The sequence below is a fragment of the Lagopus muta genome, chromosome 1 (genome assembly GCF_023343835.1).
Source record: "Lagopus muta isolate bLagMut1 chromosome 1, bLagMut1 primary, whole genome shotgun sequence".
NCBI classification, from domain to species: Eukaryota; Metazoa; Chordata; class Aves; order Galliformes; family Phasianidae; genus Lagopus; species Lagopus muta.
Window position 1 is genome coordinate 298,949 of NC_064433.1, and position 15,052 is coordinate 314,000.

At 51.8% G+C, this 15,052-nt stretch overlaps 1 protein-coding gene across 1 annotated transcript in view; it reads left to right on the plus strand.

The window, feature by feature from the left end:
* SHANK3 (SH3 and multiple ankyrin repeat domains 3) overlaps window positions 1–15,052 on the plus strand; it is a 298,288-nt gene that overhangs the window by 44,956 nt on the left and 238,280 nt on the right. Inside the window, 4 exon segments of the mRNA XM_048925496.1 lie at window positions 1,837–1,945; window positions 12,327–12,478; window positions 13,383–13,550; window positions 14,291–14,407. Of these exon segments, the coding sequence (XP_048781453.1) occupies window positions 1,837–1,945; window positions 12,327–12,478; window positions 13,383–13,550; window positions 14,291–14,407 (546 nt within the window).

Sequence of the window (15,052 nt, forward strand, 5' to 3'; positions counted from 1 at the left end):
CTCAGCCCCGTGCTGTGCTCCCGATGTTGGTACTGGTTCCAATGGTGGTTGAACCATTTGGCTGCTCTATGGGGTGCCCCAGGGCTCTGAGCTGGGGGCCCCATGGGGCATTCCAGTGCTGGAGGTACCGGGCTGCGATGGCAGCTTGTGGGAGAGGCTGTGCAGAATGAGAGGATCTTGATGCGAAGGTTTGAGGTGTGCACTGACCAAGACATCTCAGTTATTGATTTCCCATCCCTTTGCTTAATCCCATTTCTGTTATTTCTCACCTCTGCCCATTGGCAGAGTGCTGGGAGATCTCTGAGATGTAGCAGAGTGCTTTCCATGGATGTGTGTTTAAAAATGGGGGTCTCTATGTCTCCATGCTCAGGGCAGTGCTTAATTCGAGTGGAACAATGGGTTTCCCCAAGTTTATTCTGGAAAACAACTTAATTGATTTAATTACATCTACATCAGCTCAGGCCTTGAGCTGCACATCTGGGGCACACAGCACAGCAGGTGGTAACTGGTGGAAGAGAATGGTTTTCTATTTGTTATTTAACTTCTGAAGTCCATCTGCTTGACAAATTAGTTTTGAAGCTTTGCTGTGGATTTGATCTGAAGGTAGATGAACTCTGGAATGTTTAGAAATTCAGGATAGTAATTGATTTCTCCCAGAGAGAAATTCCATGCATGGCCCTGTTAGAGCCCATGTAGTGCATGGGACTGTGGTGTTGAATGCCACATCCTGGAGTCGAGGCTGCCTCCCTCTGCATTCTCCTTTTGCTTGTGCACTTTTGCTTCAGTTTCTTGCAAAATGCAGAAGCTGTCATTAAAAGTCGACGCCGTGCTGATGTGGGCTCAGCTCTGCCAGCACGAATCTGGAAGATGGGCGCTGCAGTTACCGTGTGCATGGCACTGGCTGTCGGGAGGAGCATGGGGGATGTGACCCAAAGGTCTGCAAAGCAGTGCTGGGAGCATGTGTGAAATGTTTTCAGTCCTGTCGGCCTGCCTGGCAGAGCGATAATTCCTAGAGGCTGGAAATCTATTAAACAGTGTATGCATCAAGTGTAGCTACCCAAAAGGGGAAAAAAGAGAAAAGCCTCACAGCCAAGGCCGGGCAGCCAGGCTTCAAGGAGTCCTCTGTGCTCTCAGCCCCCTCAGGAGAACAAGATTTGGTCTCTGGCCAAAGACAGAGAATGGCATCGTGAACAAAACACGATTTTGCAGCCGTAGCTGCGACACCACACGATGACAGCTGGTGCCTGTGAAGCTGGTCTTTCTTCCTGAGCGTTTCAGAGTAGTTGGCAAGGAGGCGATGCACCGTCAAAGTGACCTGGTGACCTCAGGAGGTGCAGTGCTGCTGCAGGATGTGGGCAAAGCCCCCGATGCTGTGTCAGTGGCAGTGCTGCTCAGCACCTTCCATAGCTGTCTCCATGCTGCCCGGTTGGCAAACACTGCAGTGTGTGTTTGGGGATGTGTCAGTGTCACAGGCGTGTGCAACACGTGTCTGCCCTCATGGGGTGTGAGCAGGGGGCTGTGGTGTGGGCAGGGGGGGGTGGCTGGTGGCCCCAGTGCCTTCTTTGGGGTGGTCCAGCGATGCCAGGCGTGGGCAGGAAGGGCCTCGTCCTGCACAGGCCTGTGGTGTGCCCTCAAACAGGACGTGCACCCTATAGGGAGTAGGGCTTCAGGGACCTGGGAATGAATATGTGCCCTGGCTCCTCATGGGTGCTGCTCTGATGTTGTGCTGGTTGCCTTGGGTCTCTCGGATGGGGATATTCCTCTGGTGGCTTCTTTCCTCATATCGGGGTGTTAATGCTACGTATTGTGTGTTTTCCTGGGGCGTCACGGCTGCAGGCAAACCTGAAGAAGTTCATGGAATATGTGCAAATGCTGAACGCAGAGAAAGTCTGCAGGCTGCTGGAGAAAGGACTGGATCCCAACTTCCACGACCCGGATACTGGAGGTGAGATTGGCCTCTCTAGAAAAGGGGAGATGGCAGAGCAGGGCTGGGGGAGAAAGTGTCCAGGGGAAACAGTGGGAATCTGGGCAGTGAATCATAGAATCATAGAATCATAGAATCATAGAATCACCAAGGTTGGAAAGGACCTCAAAGCTCATCCAGTCCAACCTATTCCCAACAGCTCCCAGTAAACCACGTCCCTCAGCACAACATCCAGTCTTTCCTTGAACACCCCCAGGGTCGGTGATTCCACCACCTCCCTGTGGTTGTTCCTGGTGGGCATAGCAAGTGATAGGTTGTGTGAAGGGGAAGGTTTGCTGGATTTCGTAGTAGTGTGTCTTAGATCTCGGAGGTCTTCGGAGCACAGAGTTGTGGAAGGCCGTTGGCAGAAGATACTGTGTGGGGTGAGAAAGATGCATTGTCTGGGCATGAGGCACAAAATGAGACAGCTGTGAGGTTGTGCATCTTTCAGATGGGATTCTGGGGAGGACGGGGCAGTCTCTGGGACTGGCACATTGAGGGAACGTGGAGTGTCTTTGTGAAGCAGTCAGAAGGCTGGAGAAATGTTTTGGAGGCCAAGACAATCAAATCTTGGCTTCTGGATTTCTCAGTGTTGTCTTTGTTTTTTCCCCACCTCAGGGAGGTCAGGGTTTGGAGCATTGGCTGTTGGGTTTTATGCAGGCTCCAGGGTGCAAGGAGTGAGAATCAAACTCCCATGTCTTTTCCTTGAGAACAGAGGATGGGAGGATCTGTCCCTGGTCCCGGCTGAGGGCTCTCTTGGTCTTGGGAGAGAAGCTGCTGGTTTAGTTATTTCTGTTTTCAAGCAATGTTTTTTTATGATCAGTTACTACGGAGTTGGAACTTCTGCTTGCGAATGATGGGCACATTTCCAGCTCACGAGCAGGTGCCAATCTGATGATTAATTTTCCGTGTTTCTGGTTCAGCTGGACTCAGGTTCAGAACTCCTGGCTCCTCAGGTTGGTTCTGAAGCTCTGGCTTCTCTGCATGAGGAGTTCTCATGTGCCCAGACAGCTGTTCTGCCATGCCATCAACGGGCACGGCGTGGTTTGGGCGCACTGTTAACCTCTCCAGTCCTTTCTGACAATGAAGCTGCACCCAGGCTGTTCCTTGGGATGGCTCTTGGCCTCTGCCAACTCCTGGGCTGGAAAGGTGAAAGTTGACTCAGCCAAACTGACAGAACCATTGAAACTCAGCCAGCAATGTTTGTTTTGTTCAATTTACTGGTGTAGCCACTCTGTTTGGTCCTGATGGACAACTGCTCCTATGACAAATAAACCATTAGCAGCATACGAGCGTGGTCGCTCTCTGCCTTGGAGCATGCCCAAGCAGATCAGCTCTGCTTTTCACTTCTGCCCAAGCCCTTTTGAGCATTTGGAGGGACATTTCTTTAAAAGAAAGCCCTCTGCTCTTCTGTAGCTGACTCGGTTTTATGAAGTGTGTAGTATTGTAGAGTGCAGTGAGCTCGAGGAGATCATAGAGTGGTTTGTTTGGGAGGAGACCTTAAAGCCCATCCAGTTCCAACCCAGTGCCACAGGCAGGGACACCTCCCAGCAGGTCAGGATGCTCAAAGCCCCATCAATGGAGCTACAGAAAGTTTGGATCTAATGTTATCTCATGGAATCGTAGCATCACCAGGGTTGGAAAAGACCTCCAAGATCATCTAGTCCAACCACCCACCTATCACCAATATTCCCCACAAGCTCTCGAAACAACATCTAAGTGTTTATGGAACACAGAGGGTTGGAGGCTGATAGGAAAACAGGCTCATGTGTACTGCGAAGAATCTGTTAAATACAGAGGAGGAAGAATGAGGAAAAAAACCACCAAAACAAACAAACCAAAAAAAAGCACCTGATCCAAACCGTCATCTGATTCCAGTTCAGAACTGACAGCAAAGCTGGATGTTATGAGCTGTGAAAATTACACTGGAACAGAGGGAGTCCTGGACACCTCACTCCGAGCCCCAATTCTTCTTCAAAAACACACAACCCTTTCTTGCTTGGCGGTCTGTTTTGTGAGCATGAGAGAACGACGTGGGACTGCTGTTCAGTATGCGTGGCTTTCTGGAATTTAAGAGCAGGCAGAGCTGTTCCACCACCCAACCTGACCTCCTGCACCCAGGGGATCCTCGTCACCCTGTGCGTGTGCTCAATGAACTGAGCTGAAACGCATTTTCCATGAAGTCATCAATCCTGATTCAGGGAACAGAAGATCCGCGCTGTTCCTTCGTAATTTGGTTAATCACCCTCGCTGTTTAAAATTCGTGTCTTATTTAAATTTGTATGCTTCAGCTTCCAGCTGTCGTTACACTTTATCTTCTAGATTAAGGAGCACTTCAGTACCTGGTATGTTTTCGCATGAATGTATTTATACATGGTAATCAAATCAACATTTAATCCTCCTTCCCCTAATTAAAGAGAGGCCGAACTCCTTCAGCCTTCCACCTGAAGACGCTTTCTCCTGTTTTCCCATCACTTTTGAGTGAGTTTTGAGTCACTGCTCCATTTCTAAGAGGTCAGCTGGAAGGCAGACACCAGGCACATTGCTGTGCAGTGCTCCCCTGCATATCCCTGCTGTGTCCCATGGCAGCGACCTCACTGGGGAGGACCCAGATGGCCACGTGTTGCTGGAGCAGACTCTGTGTCACACCATGGCCTGTGTCACCTGAACCATAGCAAACCACAGGAGTTCCTTGCTTGGCAGCTTCCCTTTGGTGGGGCTGCTTTGCTCCCATTGACTTCCACACAGAGGTGAGGTGGGAGCACGCTGCTCCCTGCAGGGCTGCCAGCCCTTCCCCAGGAGCATTTTGCAAAGCCGTGACCAAGGCTGTAGGGCAGCTCATCTCCTCCCTCACATTCACTGGGCTCAGGTGGATCCTGAGGGATTGCCACGGCTTTTGCTTCTGGTTCTGCATTGCCCAGCCCTGATTGCTCTCCGTAATCATCCCAGCTTCGTGTCGCCTACAAATCTGATCGGAGATTTGCATTGACTTCAAGATAAGATTTACTTCAAGACGGCCAAGTCCAGCATCTTGGAGAACCTCTTCAGCCAACCCCTTTCTGCTTCTCCTGGCTGGATTTCAGTTCATCTGAAGGACGTGGAGCTGACATTTGGTGCTGCTTGTTTTCCACATTGGGTAGGGCTGTGCACGAGCCTCACATCAATTCAGCTATCAGCATCATCTCTGTGAATCAGAAGCAAAGGGGCTACATGTGAGCAGCAGGACCTTACTGTAAAATCTGACTGGTCAATGTGACAACACAGGTATTCTTCAATCCTGTGTCACTTAAATTCCATATAAATTTCCCAATCTTTCCCAAGATTGGCGTTAATTTTCTGGCTTCTTGGTTCACGGATCATCTTAGTCGTCCCTTTTTGTGTCTTGACCCAACGCTGCTGTTCTTCTCATCTCCAGTACCCAGTACTTCAAAATGTGTTCTAGTTTAACTTTACTGGCACAGAAAGATCTTCAGGGAGAAGTTAGGAAGGATGATGCACCACATTTTCTAGAAGTAAACAACTTCTTCAAGTGCAGGTAGCTTATCTCAGAAATCCCATTTTGGTGATAGAAAGGAAAAGAGCATTTCCTCAGCAGCAAAATTAGCAATAACCATCGGTCATTTCGCTTTCTGTATTTGTTACCAATTATACACTGCCTATCTGACGAGGGCCTGGGAAATCATTTGGCGTTCTCTAATTTAAACAACAGCAACAAGACCCCTCTCTGACAGCCCTTTGCCACGCCAGATGTGGTTTTCTTTACTCCTGTGCCATTAGTTCCTGTTCTTGTCCTTCATTTCCTACTTTTCGGTTCATGCTGACCACTATTTCCTCGTGTCCTGCCGTTAGAGCTGGGGTTGTAACTGCTGCTGTCCCTTCACTGCTGACCTGGAAGGTCCTCTTCAATTTATGGAGCCGTATCCCTTCTCCTTCAAGAACTCTCAGTCACCTTTTACTGTTTGATTGCAAGCTTCCCATGTTTCCGTGCTCCACGTCCTTCAGATGAACTGAAATCCAGCCAGGAGAAGCAGAAAGGGGTTGGCTGAAGGGGGTCTCCAACGTGCTGGACTTGGCCATCTTGAAGTAAATCTTATCTTGAAGTCAATGCAAATCTCTGATCAGATCGAATTCCCCTTGGTTGATTCCCATAGGAAGCATCAGATATCCCCCGTTTGGTTGGGGCCCCCAGCTCCCTGTGCTGTCCTGTGCTGATCAAACAGCAGTGAAGTGTTTAACAGATTCCTATTCATTACACTGAGACCCAGGGAAGCATTCCTGTATGCTCACAAAATGAGATGATATCTTACTGCCTGTAGGTTGGGACATTCGGCGTTTGCTTTCAAGCTGAATTTGCCCTGGCAGTGAGAGCGTTCATTTATACAACTTGGTGACCAACACTTGGAGGTTAAGGAGCTTTTCCTCTTTACTGGTGCATAACAAAGGCTCACGAAGGACCTTTTGTTACTTCTGACACTGCTCCACACAAACCCCAGGCCCTGTTCTCAGCCATTGGTGGCCATACAACAGGTGATTTGAGCAGGGATTTTAACGTAAACTCTTTCTCTGGGCCTCCTTGCCCCCTCAATACGTTCCCATTCTCGTTGCAATCAGACATTCTTCGTTTTCTAAACTGAATTTTCTGCAAGTTTCAGTAATGACAATGATGTCAAACTTCTTATTACCGTTAGAAGCAGTCCACATCCTTTTTCCTGTTATCCAGTCTCCTCGTACTTCGAAATGAACAAAGGGGAAGAAAAATCTTCCTCTCATTCTTTATCAAATGGGCTTAATTACTTCTGACACGGTGCGTTTGTGCAGTGTTTCCCTCTTTGGAATTGTTTCTCTAATGTTCTTGATTTAATGTCTTTCTAATTGTTCTACTTAAGTCTCAGCCAAGATCATTATCTCACCTCTCTGTGGAGTGCAGGTTGTTGACTGTGAAAATCCTTTAGCACGGCCCAGTGTTCCTCAATCCCAACCTCCTCAGTTTTGCTCCCCATGCTGTGGCTGGCGATTCCCTTCTGCCATTCTCTGCACGATGCCATCTCCTGCTTGTGGGTCCTAAAGGATCTCTGGGATGAATCACAGAATCACAGAATCACAGAATCACAGAATTGTAGGGGTTGGAAGGGACCTCCAGAGATCATCGAGTCCAACCCCCCTGCCAAAGCAGGTTCCCTACAGTAGGTCGCACAGGTAGGCATCCAGGCAGGTCTTGAACAACTCGTGAACTTCTCTATCCGCCAGCTCTCCAGCAGTGTCCTCGTGTCCCATTACTGCCAAATCTCTTCAATTTCACAAGCTCACCCAACACCGAAGGACAACGCTGGGCTGCCCTCACCTTTTCTGCCGAGATGCCACACAAACACATGGCTCCGTGCAGAGGCACAGCTCTGGGCTCTGGTTCCTCTTCCAGCTGATGGCAAAGGCATGTGGGCCTCGCTCAGCCGCTTCCAATCCTCGCCTTCCACTGGTCACCAAATCACATTTACTGTTCAGGGCTGCTCTTTTCCCTTTGTAGGAGGGAAAACGGAGTGCGTCCAGCTTAGCGTGGCGTTTCTACTCGTACAGTTGGAGGAGATCTATGCCTGAGAAGAGGGAACCATATCCCGATGAAACTCCTGTTTGCCAGCAGTTTCCTCCTAAGGTGTCTTCACAACTGATTTACTGACGAAACTGGAGTTTCCTAAGTTTCTGGATGAAAGATGGAGAGGAAGCAGGGATCCCCTGTGGCAGTGTAAGTGGGTTATGTGGTCCCGTGACCGTTATCAGCAGGCAGTCATGTTGGTGTGGTTTGGTACCCCATATGTGTAGGGTCGAGGTAGAATAGAATAGACCAGGGGGAAGGGACCCACAGAGACCATCAACTCCAACTGCCTGACTGCTTCAGTGCTACACCGACTGTTAAAGCAGTTCATTGAGGGCATTGTCCAGATGCCTCCTGAACACAGGACATCACCCACCTCTCTGGGATGTGTGTTGCAGCATCTGACCACTCTCATGGTCAGTGAATGTTTCCACATATCAGATCTGAGCCTCCCCAGGCACAGCGCTGTGTCCTTCCCACCCATGCTACCATTGGCTGCCAGGAGATCAGCACGTCCCTCTCCATTTCCCCTCCTTGGAGACTTTGCTTTATGGTCACAGAATCACAGAATTGTAGGGGTTGGAAGGGAGCTCCAGAGATCATCGAGTCCAACCCCCTGCCAAAGCAGTTCCTACAGCAGGTCGCACAGGTCGGCATCCAGGCAGGTCTGGAACATCTCCAGAGCAGGAGACTCCCCCACCTCCCTGGGCAGCCTGTTCCAGTGCTCCTCACCTCACTGCACAGCCGTTCCTTTGCACATTGGTGCAGAACTTCCTATGCTGCAGTTTCCGGCCGTTTCCCCTTGTCCTGTCTCCATTCACCACTGAAAACAGTCTGGCTTCTCCATTCTGCCCCCCACACCTCAGATACTGATAGACCTGGATCAGGTCCCCTCTCAGCCTTCTTTCCTCCACGCTGAACAGACCCAGTTCACTCAGCCTTTCCCCATAGCAGAGATGCTCCAGGCCCCTCACCATCTTGGTGGCCCTCCGCTGGACAAGAGATCCCAAGAGATCCCTGTCTGTTTTGTGCTGGGGAGCCCAGAACTGGACGCAGTGCTCCAGATGAGGCCTCAGCAGGGCAGAGCAGAGGGGGAGGATCACCTCCCTCGACCTGCTGGCCACACTCCTTGCAAGGCACCCCAGGATGCCATTGGCCCTCTTGGCCACAAGGGCACACTGCTGGCTCATGGCAACCTGTCGTCCACCAGGACACCCAGGTCCCTCTCTGCAGAGCTCCTCTCCAGCAGCTCATCCCCCAACCTGTACCGGTGCATGCAATTATTCCTCCCCAGATGCAAGACTCTACACTTGCTTCTGTTAAACCTCATCTGGTTATGGTCAGTGCTTTGCTGTTCTCTGGACAAAGCAGACCTGAGCAACGTGCTTTCAGGCTAAGATACTGTGACCCTGGTTTAGGAATCCTCCCAAAATCACAGAATCACAGAACGGCCAGGGTTGGAAGGGACTTCAAGGATCATGAATCTCCAACCCCCCAGCCACATGCAGGGCCACCAACCTCCACATTTAATACTGGACCAAAAGCTGGGGACCTTGTCTTTGTGAGCAGAGTCTCCACTCTGCTGGAGGTGGTATTTCTCAGACACTTCCATCCCTCCTGACCACGGTCCCCCCTCCCTCCTTAGGTGCTGCCCCTGCCTTCCAGCTCTGTGCAGTGAGCTCTGCTTCCCCCACCCCCCATCTGGATGCTGCCTTTCCCATTTTGCTCAGGCTCAGCTGAAGGCAGCGTACATCAAATGCTGAAGTGGGGAGTCTCAGTAATTATTCACTCTGCATGTCTTGAGTCAAGCACCGCCGCTGCGTTGCTTTACTTAAAGTCTCAATAGCTGCAAAGCCAAACGTCCCCTCTCCTGGATGCTTGGAAAACCCTGCTCTTCGAAAACCTTCATCCTTTCTTTGCTGAGAATACTCCTGTATTGAATTTTTAACCCAGAGCTTTCAGGTCTATCAGCAAAATGATGGTGATGTGAGCAGCACTCCAACTGAGGTTTCAAGAGAAGGAACAAATAAATGGCCAGATTTCCTGCGCTTGTATTTAGCAAAGATAGCACTTATGCACTGCAGCTTTTTCTATTTATAATTTCTCATCTCTCCCTTGCAAAATCACTGTAGTAAATCTATCCTTTTTTTAGTCAAAACAGCATTGCTATTAGCTGTGCAGTTTTATCCTCTGGGTCTCTGTGGTAAGGCTGACAGAGATACTGCAAATAGCCCCGGACACCAAATGTTCCTCTCCACGTGGCCAGGCCTTCAGAGGTTTGGCTAATTGCAAACAGCCTTTATTCAACATCCTGCTATAAGAGCAGGGGGGGACCCATACCCATAATGTTCTGAAAGCTCCATCCTTCCCCATCTGAAGCTTTCTTCTTGAGCCACTCGCGTGCAACAGACAAATTTCCTTCCTCCCAGCCCGAAGGCTGTTGAAAACTGCAGCATTACCATCTCAGTGACTTTGCAGTATAGAACTGATTCACCTCTTCTCAGTTTCTGTAATGTTTTCTTTTCCTTCACCTCTTGACCCAGGGAACAGAATATCCCTGCAGAAATTATTTATGGGTCGTTATGGAGCGTCCTCCCATGGGGGCCTCCAAGGCCTGCCTGGATGCCGACCTGTGTGACCTATTGCAGGGTGCCTGCTTTTGCAGAGGGGTTGGACTCAATGATCTCTTGAGATCCCTTCCAATCCCTGCAGTCCACGACTGTGTGATCATCCACGACCCCACTCAACGTATGGAAGTTAATGCAACCTGCACGGTTTCCAGAAAGCAGAGGTTTCCCTTTGCTCTGAGCTGACTCACGTAAGGGAGACAGGTGACGTAGTGCTGTCTGAGGTGGCAGCTTTAAAAGCTCAGAAAGGGGACAGATCTGTGTTGTGGACGAGGAGGATGAGAGAGATTTGCCCCATTCACCTGGACCACCTGTGCTTACTCTTAGTTTCTCTTTCCAGCGTGTGTTGAACTTTCCCTTCCCGGGGCACACAGCAGCCACAGCCCAGGACCTGTCGCCCAACAACCACCTTTGGGAAGTGGCGTTGGCCACTGCTCTCAGTCACAGGGTTTCAATTTTGAGTGGTGCTGCGTGGAGCCAGCAGTTGGAGCCAGTGATCCTTGGGTGTCCCTTTCCCACTCGGGATGTTCAGCGGTTCTATGAGTTCCTCCCTTCTGCCATTAGCATGGGACTTCTGCCTCCTCCGTCCCACCCTGGTAACTCCTGCCCCAGTGCTGAGCTCCCTGGAGATGCCAGAGGTCTCAGCCAGTCCCACCAGAGCTACTCATGCCTTGTTGGACAAGAAGTTCTTTACCATGAGAGCGGTGAGGGGCTGGAACAGCTGCCCAGAGGGGCTGTGATGCCCCGTCCATCCCTGGAGGTGTTGGAGGCCAGGTTGGATGGGGCCCTGGGCAGCCTGGGCTGCTGTGAAATGGGGAGGTTGGTGGCCCTGCGTGTGGCTGCAGGGTTGGAGCTTCGTGATCCTTGAGATCCCTTCCAATCCAAACCATTCTGTGATCCTGTGGACAGTAATCAATACTGAGCAGAGCAGCAGCCAAGGAACAGAGGAATGAGAAGAAATGGTTGCATTCACAAAGGCACTTTCTTGGCTGTGTGCAGCAGTGCAAAGGAACTTCTGTAGGTTCTCTGGAGCTGCAGCCATTCCTCCTCCTGGCCTCCCCAGCAAAGCACTCTCTTGTCTCCATCGTGTCCTGGAAGGGTTCAGGTCTGCTCTGCTCCCCCATTCAGTTTGTGGGTGGCATCTGCTGTGCTTATTTCCCTTTTCTCTTACGGGCTTTGTGCACTTTGATTGCTTTAAGCATCTGTTTGCATATGCACAGTTCCAGAAATTAGCAGAGTGTAACCACTAAAATCCTGGATTAGAGAGCGACCAGATGAGATTTAGCACTGGGGGAGGGCAGACTGTTGAAGGGGATTTCTGTAGGCTTTCCACTGCCTGCTCCAATTATAACCCCAGGTAGAGCAAGTCCTCGTGCACTGTGTGCTCTCCGGACATGGCACCCTGTGTTGGTCCACACCTTGTTGCAGAGAGAAACAGAACAAGGGTGCTCTCTTTGACCTTGTTTTTCTCTTACCCTTTGCATAAATGCTGTGCCCAAATGTGTCCTTGCCTTCAGCCTAAGAGACAGCAATGGTATTTCTGCCATTTGTTAAACTGCGAGCGTGTTCCTTTCCCTCTCCTCCAAGCTCTCATCCCACACCTGCGTTGAACTGGTGTGCAGTCTGCAGCCCATGGCCAGGCCTTCCATGTGCCAATGGGATGAGCTGCAAGCACTGTGCCACTGGGGAAAGGAGGCTGGAGTGAAGGAGGGGTTGGTCTCCATGCACAGGGAACAGGGATGGGATGGGAGGGGATGGGCTCAGGGTGCAACGGGGAGGGTCAGGTTGGAATTGCGAACAACCTGTGCTGCAAAGAGCGGTCAGCACTGCACAGCTGCCCAGGGCAGCAGGGAGCCCCCATCCCTGGGGGTGTTCAGTGAGCACAGAGATGTGGCACTGGGGGGACGTGGGCAGTGGGATGGGTTGGGGTTGGACTGGGGATCTCAGAGCTCTTTTCCAACCTCAGTGAGTCTATGGCTCTATGATTCTATGCACGGTGTTGGAGAAGATCAGCTGGTGTCCAACAGCAGGAGCTGACAGGGCTGTGCGCAGCTCCCTTATCAGCACGGGAACCTTCTGCAGAGCTGGAGGTGGACAGCAGATGTGGCAGTGCCCACAGTTCTCACTTCTGCTTCTTGGGGCTCTGCAGAGTGTCCCCTGACGGCGGCGGCTCAGCTGGAGCTCAGCACTGAGATGATCAAAGCCCTGCGGAACGGGGGAGCGCATCTGGACTTCCGCACACGGGAGGGAATGACGGCGCTTCACAAAGCCGTGCGGTGCCGCAACCACGCAGCGCTGCTGGTGAGTCCAAATCCTAGTGCTGGAGAGCCCAAATCCCAGTGCTGGAGAGCCCACATCCCACTGCTGGTGAGTCCAAATCCCAGTGCTGGTGAGCCCACATCCCAGTGCTGGTGAGCCCAAATCCCAGTGCTGGAGAGCCCACATCCCAGTGCTGGTGAGCCCAAATCCCAGTGCTGGTGAGCCCAAATCCCAGTGCTGGTGAGCCCACATCCCAGTGCTGGAGAGCCCAAATCCCAGTGGTGATGAGCCCACATCCCAGTGCTGGTGAGCCTGAATCCCAGTGCTGGTGAGTCCAAATCCCAGTGCTGGTGAGCCCAAATCCCAGTGCTGGTGATCCCAAATCCCAGTGCTGGTGAGCCCACATCCCAGTGCTGATGAGTCCACATCCCAATGCTGGTGAGCCCAAATCCCAGTGCTGGTGATCCCACATCCCAGTGCTGGTGAGTCCAAATCCCAGTGCTGGTGAGCCCAAATCCCAGTGCTGGTGAGCCCAAATCCCAGTGGTGATGAGTCCCACATCCCAGAGTTGTTAATTCCCAGTTCTCAAGATCTCAGTGCTGGCTCCTTCTAGCACCCAGAGCTCACGTTGCTGCCTGCTCCATAGCTGTACACCCACAGCATCTCTCCCATGCTGCTGCCATGGAGCACAGTGTCTGACAAAGATTTGCCACTGATGGCTCGAGCCTGGGGGGAGAGGGCTGAGCAGCACTGTGCCGTGACAGCAGCACTGGCCCCTTGTGGGTTGGTTATCCCCATGCGTGGAGCTGTGAGTGAAATGGGTGCATCTCCATCCCTGGAGGTGTTCAAGGACGGTGGGACGTGGATAGTGGGCATAGTGTGGATGGATTGGGGTTGGACCTGATTGGTCTTTTGCAAAGTTAACGGTTCTATGATTCTCCTGCAGACACTGCTGGATCTGGGGGCCTCCCCAGACTACAAGGACAGCCGGGGGCTGACACCACTGTACCACAGTGCCATGGTGGGTGGGGATCCCTACTGCTGTGAGCTGCTGCTGCACGACTACGCTCGGCTGGGCTGCGTGGATGAGAACGGCTGGCAGGAGATCCACCAGGTGAGGTGGATATGGGTGAGCTCTGCTGGGCCTGGCCCTCAGGTGCTGCAGGACACAGGGTGCTGATGGGTGCTGGGGGCTGCATGGCCAGCAGGGGCTGCGTTTCTGCTCAGGGGTTTGCAGGTGGGGTTCAGCTCTGTCCCACTGCAGGCCAAGCACTTGGGCTGCCTCAGCTGCCACAGGGCAGCACTTTGGGATCCTGGGTTGACACCTGAGGAGCCTTGGGTACAAAACCAGAGTTCTACCTGTCCCTGTTTGGCACATTAGTAAGTGGATGTGGCAGAGGAATCACAGAACCATAGAATCACCAAGTCTGGAAAAGACCTCCAAGATCATCCAGTCCACACACCAGCATCTCACCAGTATTTCCCACTATACCACATCCTTCAGCACAACATCTGAACGTTTCTTGAACACTTCCATAGGCAGTGGCTCCACCACCTCCCTGTGCAGCCCATTCCAGCACCTGGCCTCTTTTTTGGAGCAGAAATTTTTGGATGCCCCATCCCTGCAGGCATTGGAGGCCAGGCTGGATGTGGCTCTGGGCAGCCTGGGCTGCTGGTTGGCGACCTGCACACAGCAGGGGCTTGGAACCAGATGAGCACGGTGGGTCTTTGCAACCCAGGCCATTCTATGATTCTAAAGTCCAACCTGAATCTAGAAGAGGGGGAAGGATTCTATGAGGTTTTCCTGCTGCCCCCTTCGTTCTGTTTCTCAGTTGCTTTTCCCCCCTTCTGCAGGCTTGTCGCTACGGCCACGTTCAGCACCTGGAGCATCTTCTCTTCTACGGCGCCGACATGACTGCGCAGAACGCCTCAGGAAACACCGCTCTTCACATCTGTGCTCTCTACAACCAGGTACTCGGTGTGATTTGGGGCACGAGGACACAGAAAGCACAGGCAAGGAAGCTGCCCGAGGGCACAGTGTTGGACTGAGGCACCTCTAAGGGCTGCTGCAGCCCCAAGATCTACGAAAGTCCTTCTGGGTTCTCCCACCGTCTGCCCAGGGCAAGGTGCTGCTGGTAGCACCGGTCTGATTTTGGATTTCTCAAGATCCATGGTTCATTCCAAGCTGTTTTTTCTCATTTACCACCCGAGCTGCTCCATAGTTGTTCCTGTGGTTCCTATTCCTTCTTCACACCACATGCAGCAAACCCCCATTGCTGGTGGGGAGGGGGCAGTTTGCCTGCCTGGAGGGCACTCACTTGGGTGCCTTCATTTCACATTGAGGAGAGCACCCCCCTCCCGTGGGGCTTTTGGGGCAGCTGTCCTGGCACAAAAGCACAGAACATCTTATTACCAATCTGAATTTTAAAGAAGATTTCTCCTGTGATGCAGGGCATCATTTCTGTTTTGTTTTCTGTGTGGCCACTAACCTCAGTTCTAGAGGAATCGGGGGGGGTTGTGGAAGCTTTTCCTGACACCCACTGGCCTCTTTCCCAGATGTGGAGGTCAGTATCCAAGTGCTTCTCCTGTGGGATTTGTTCCTTCCTAGAGGTTTGA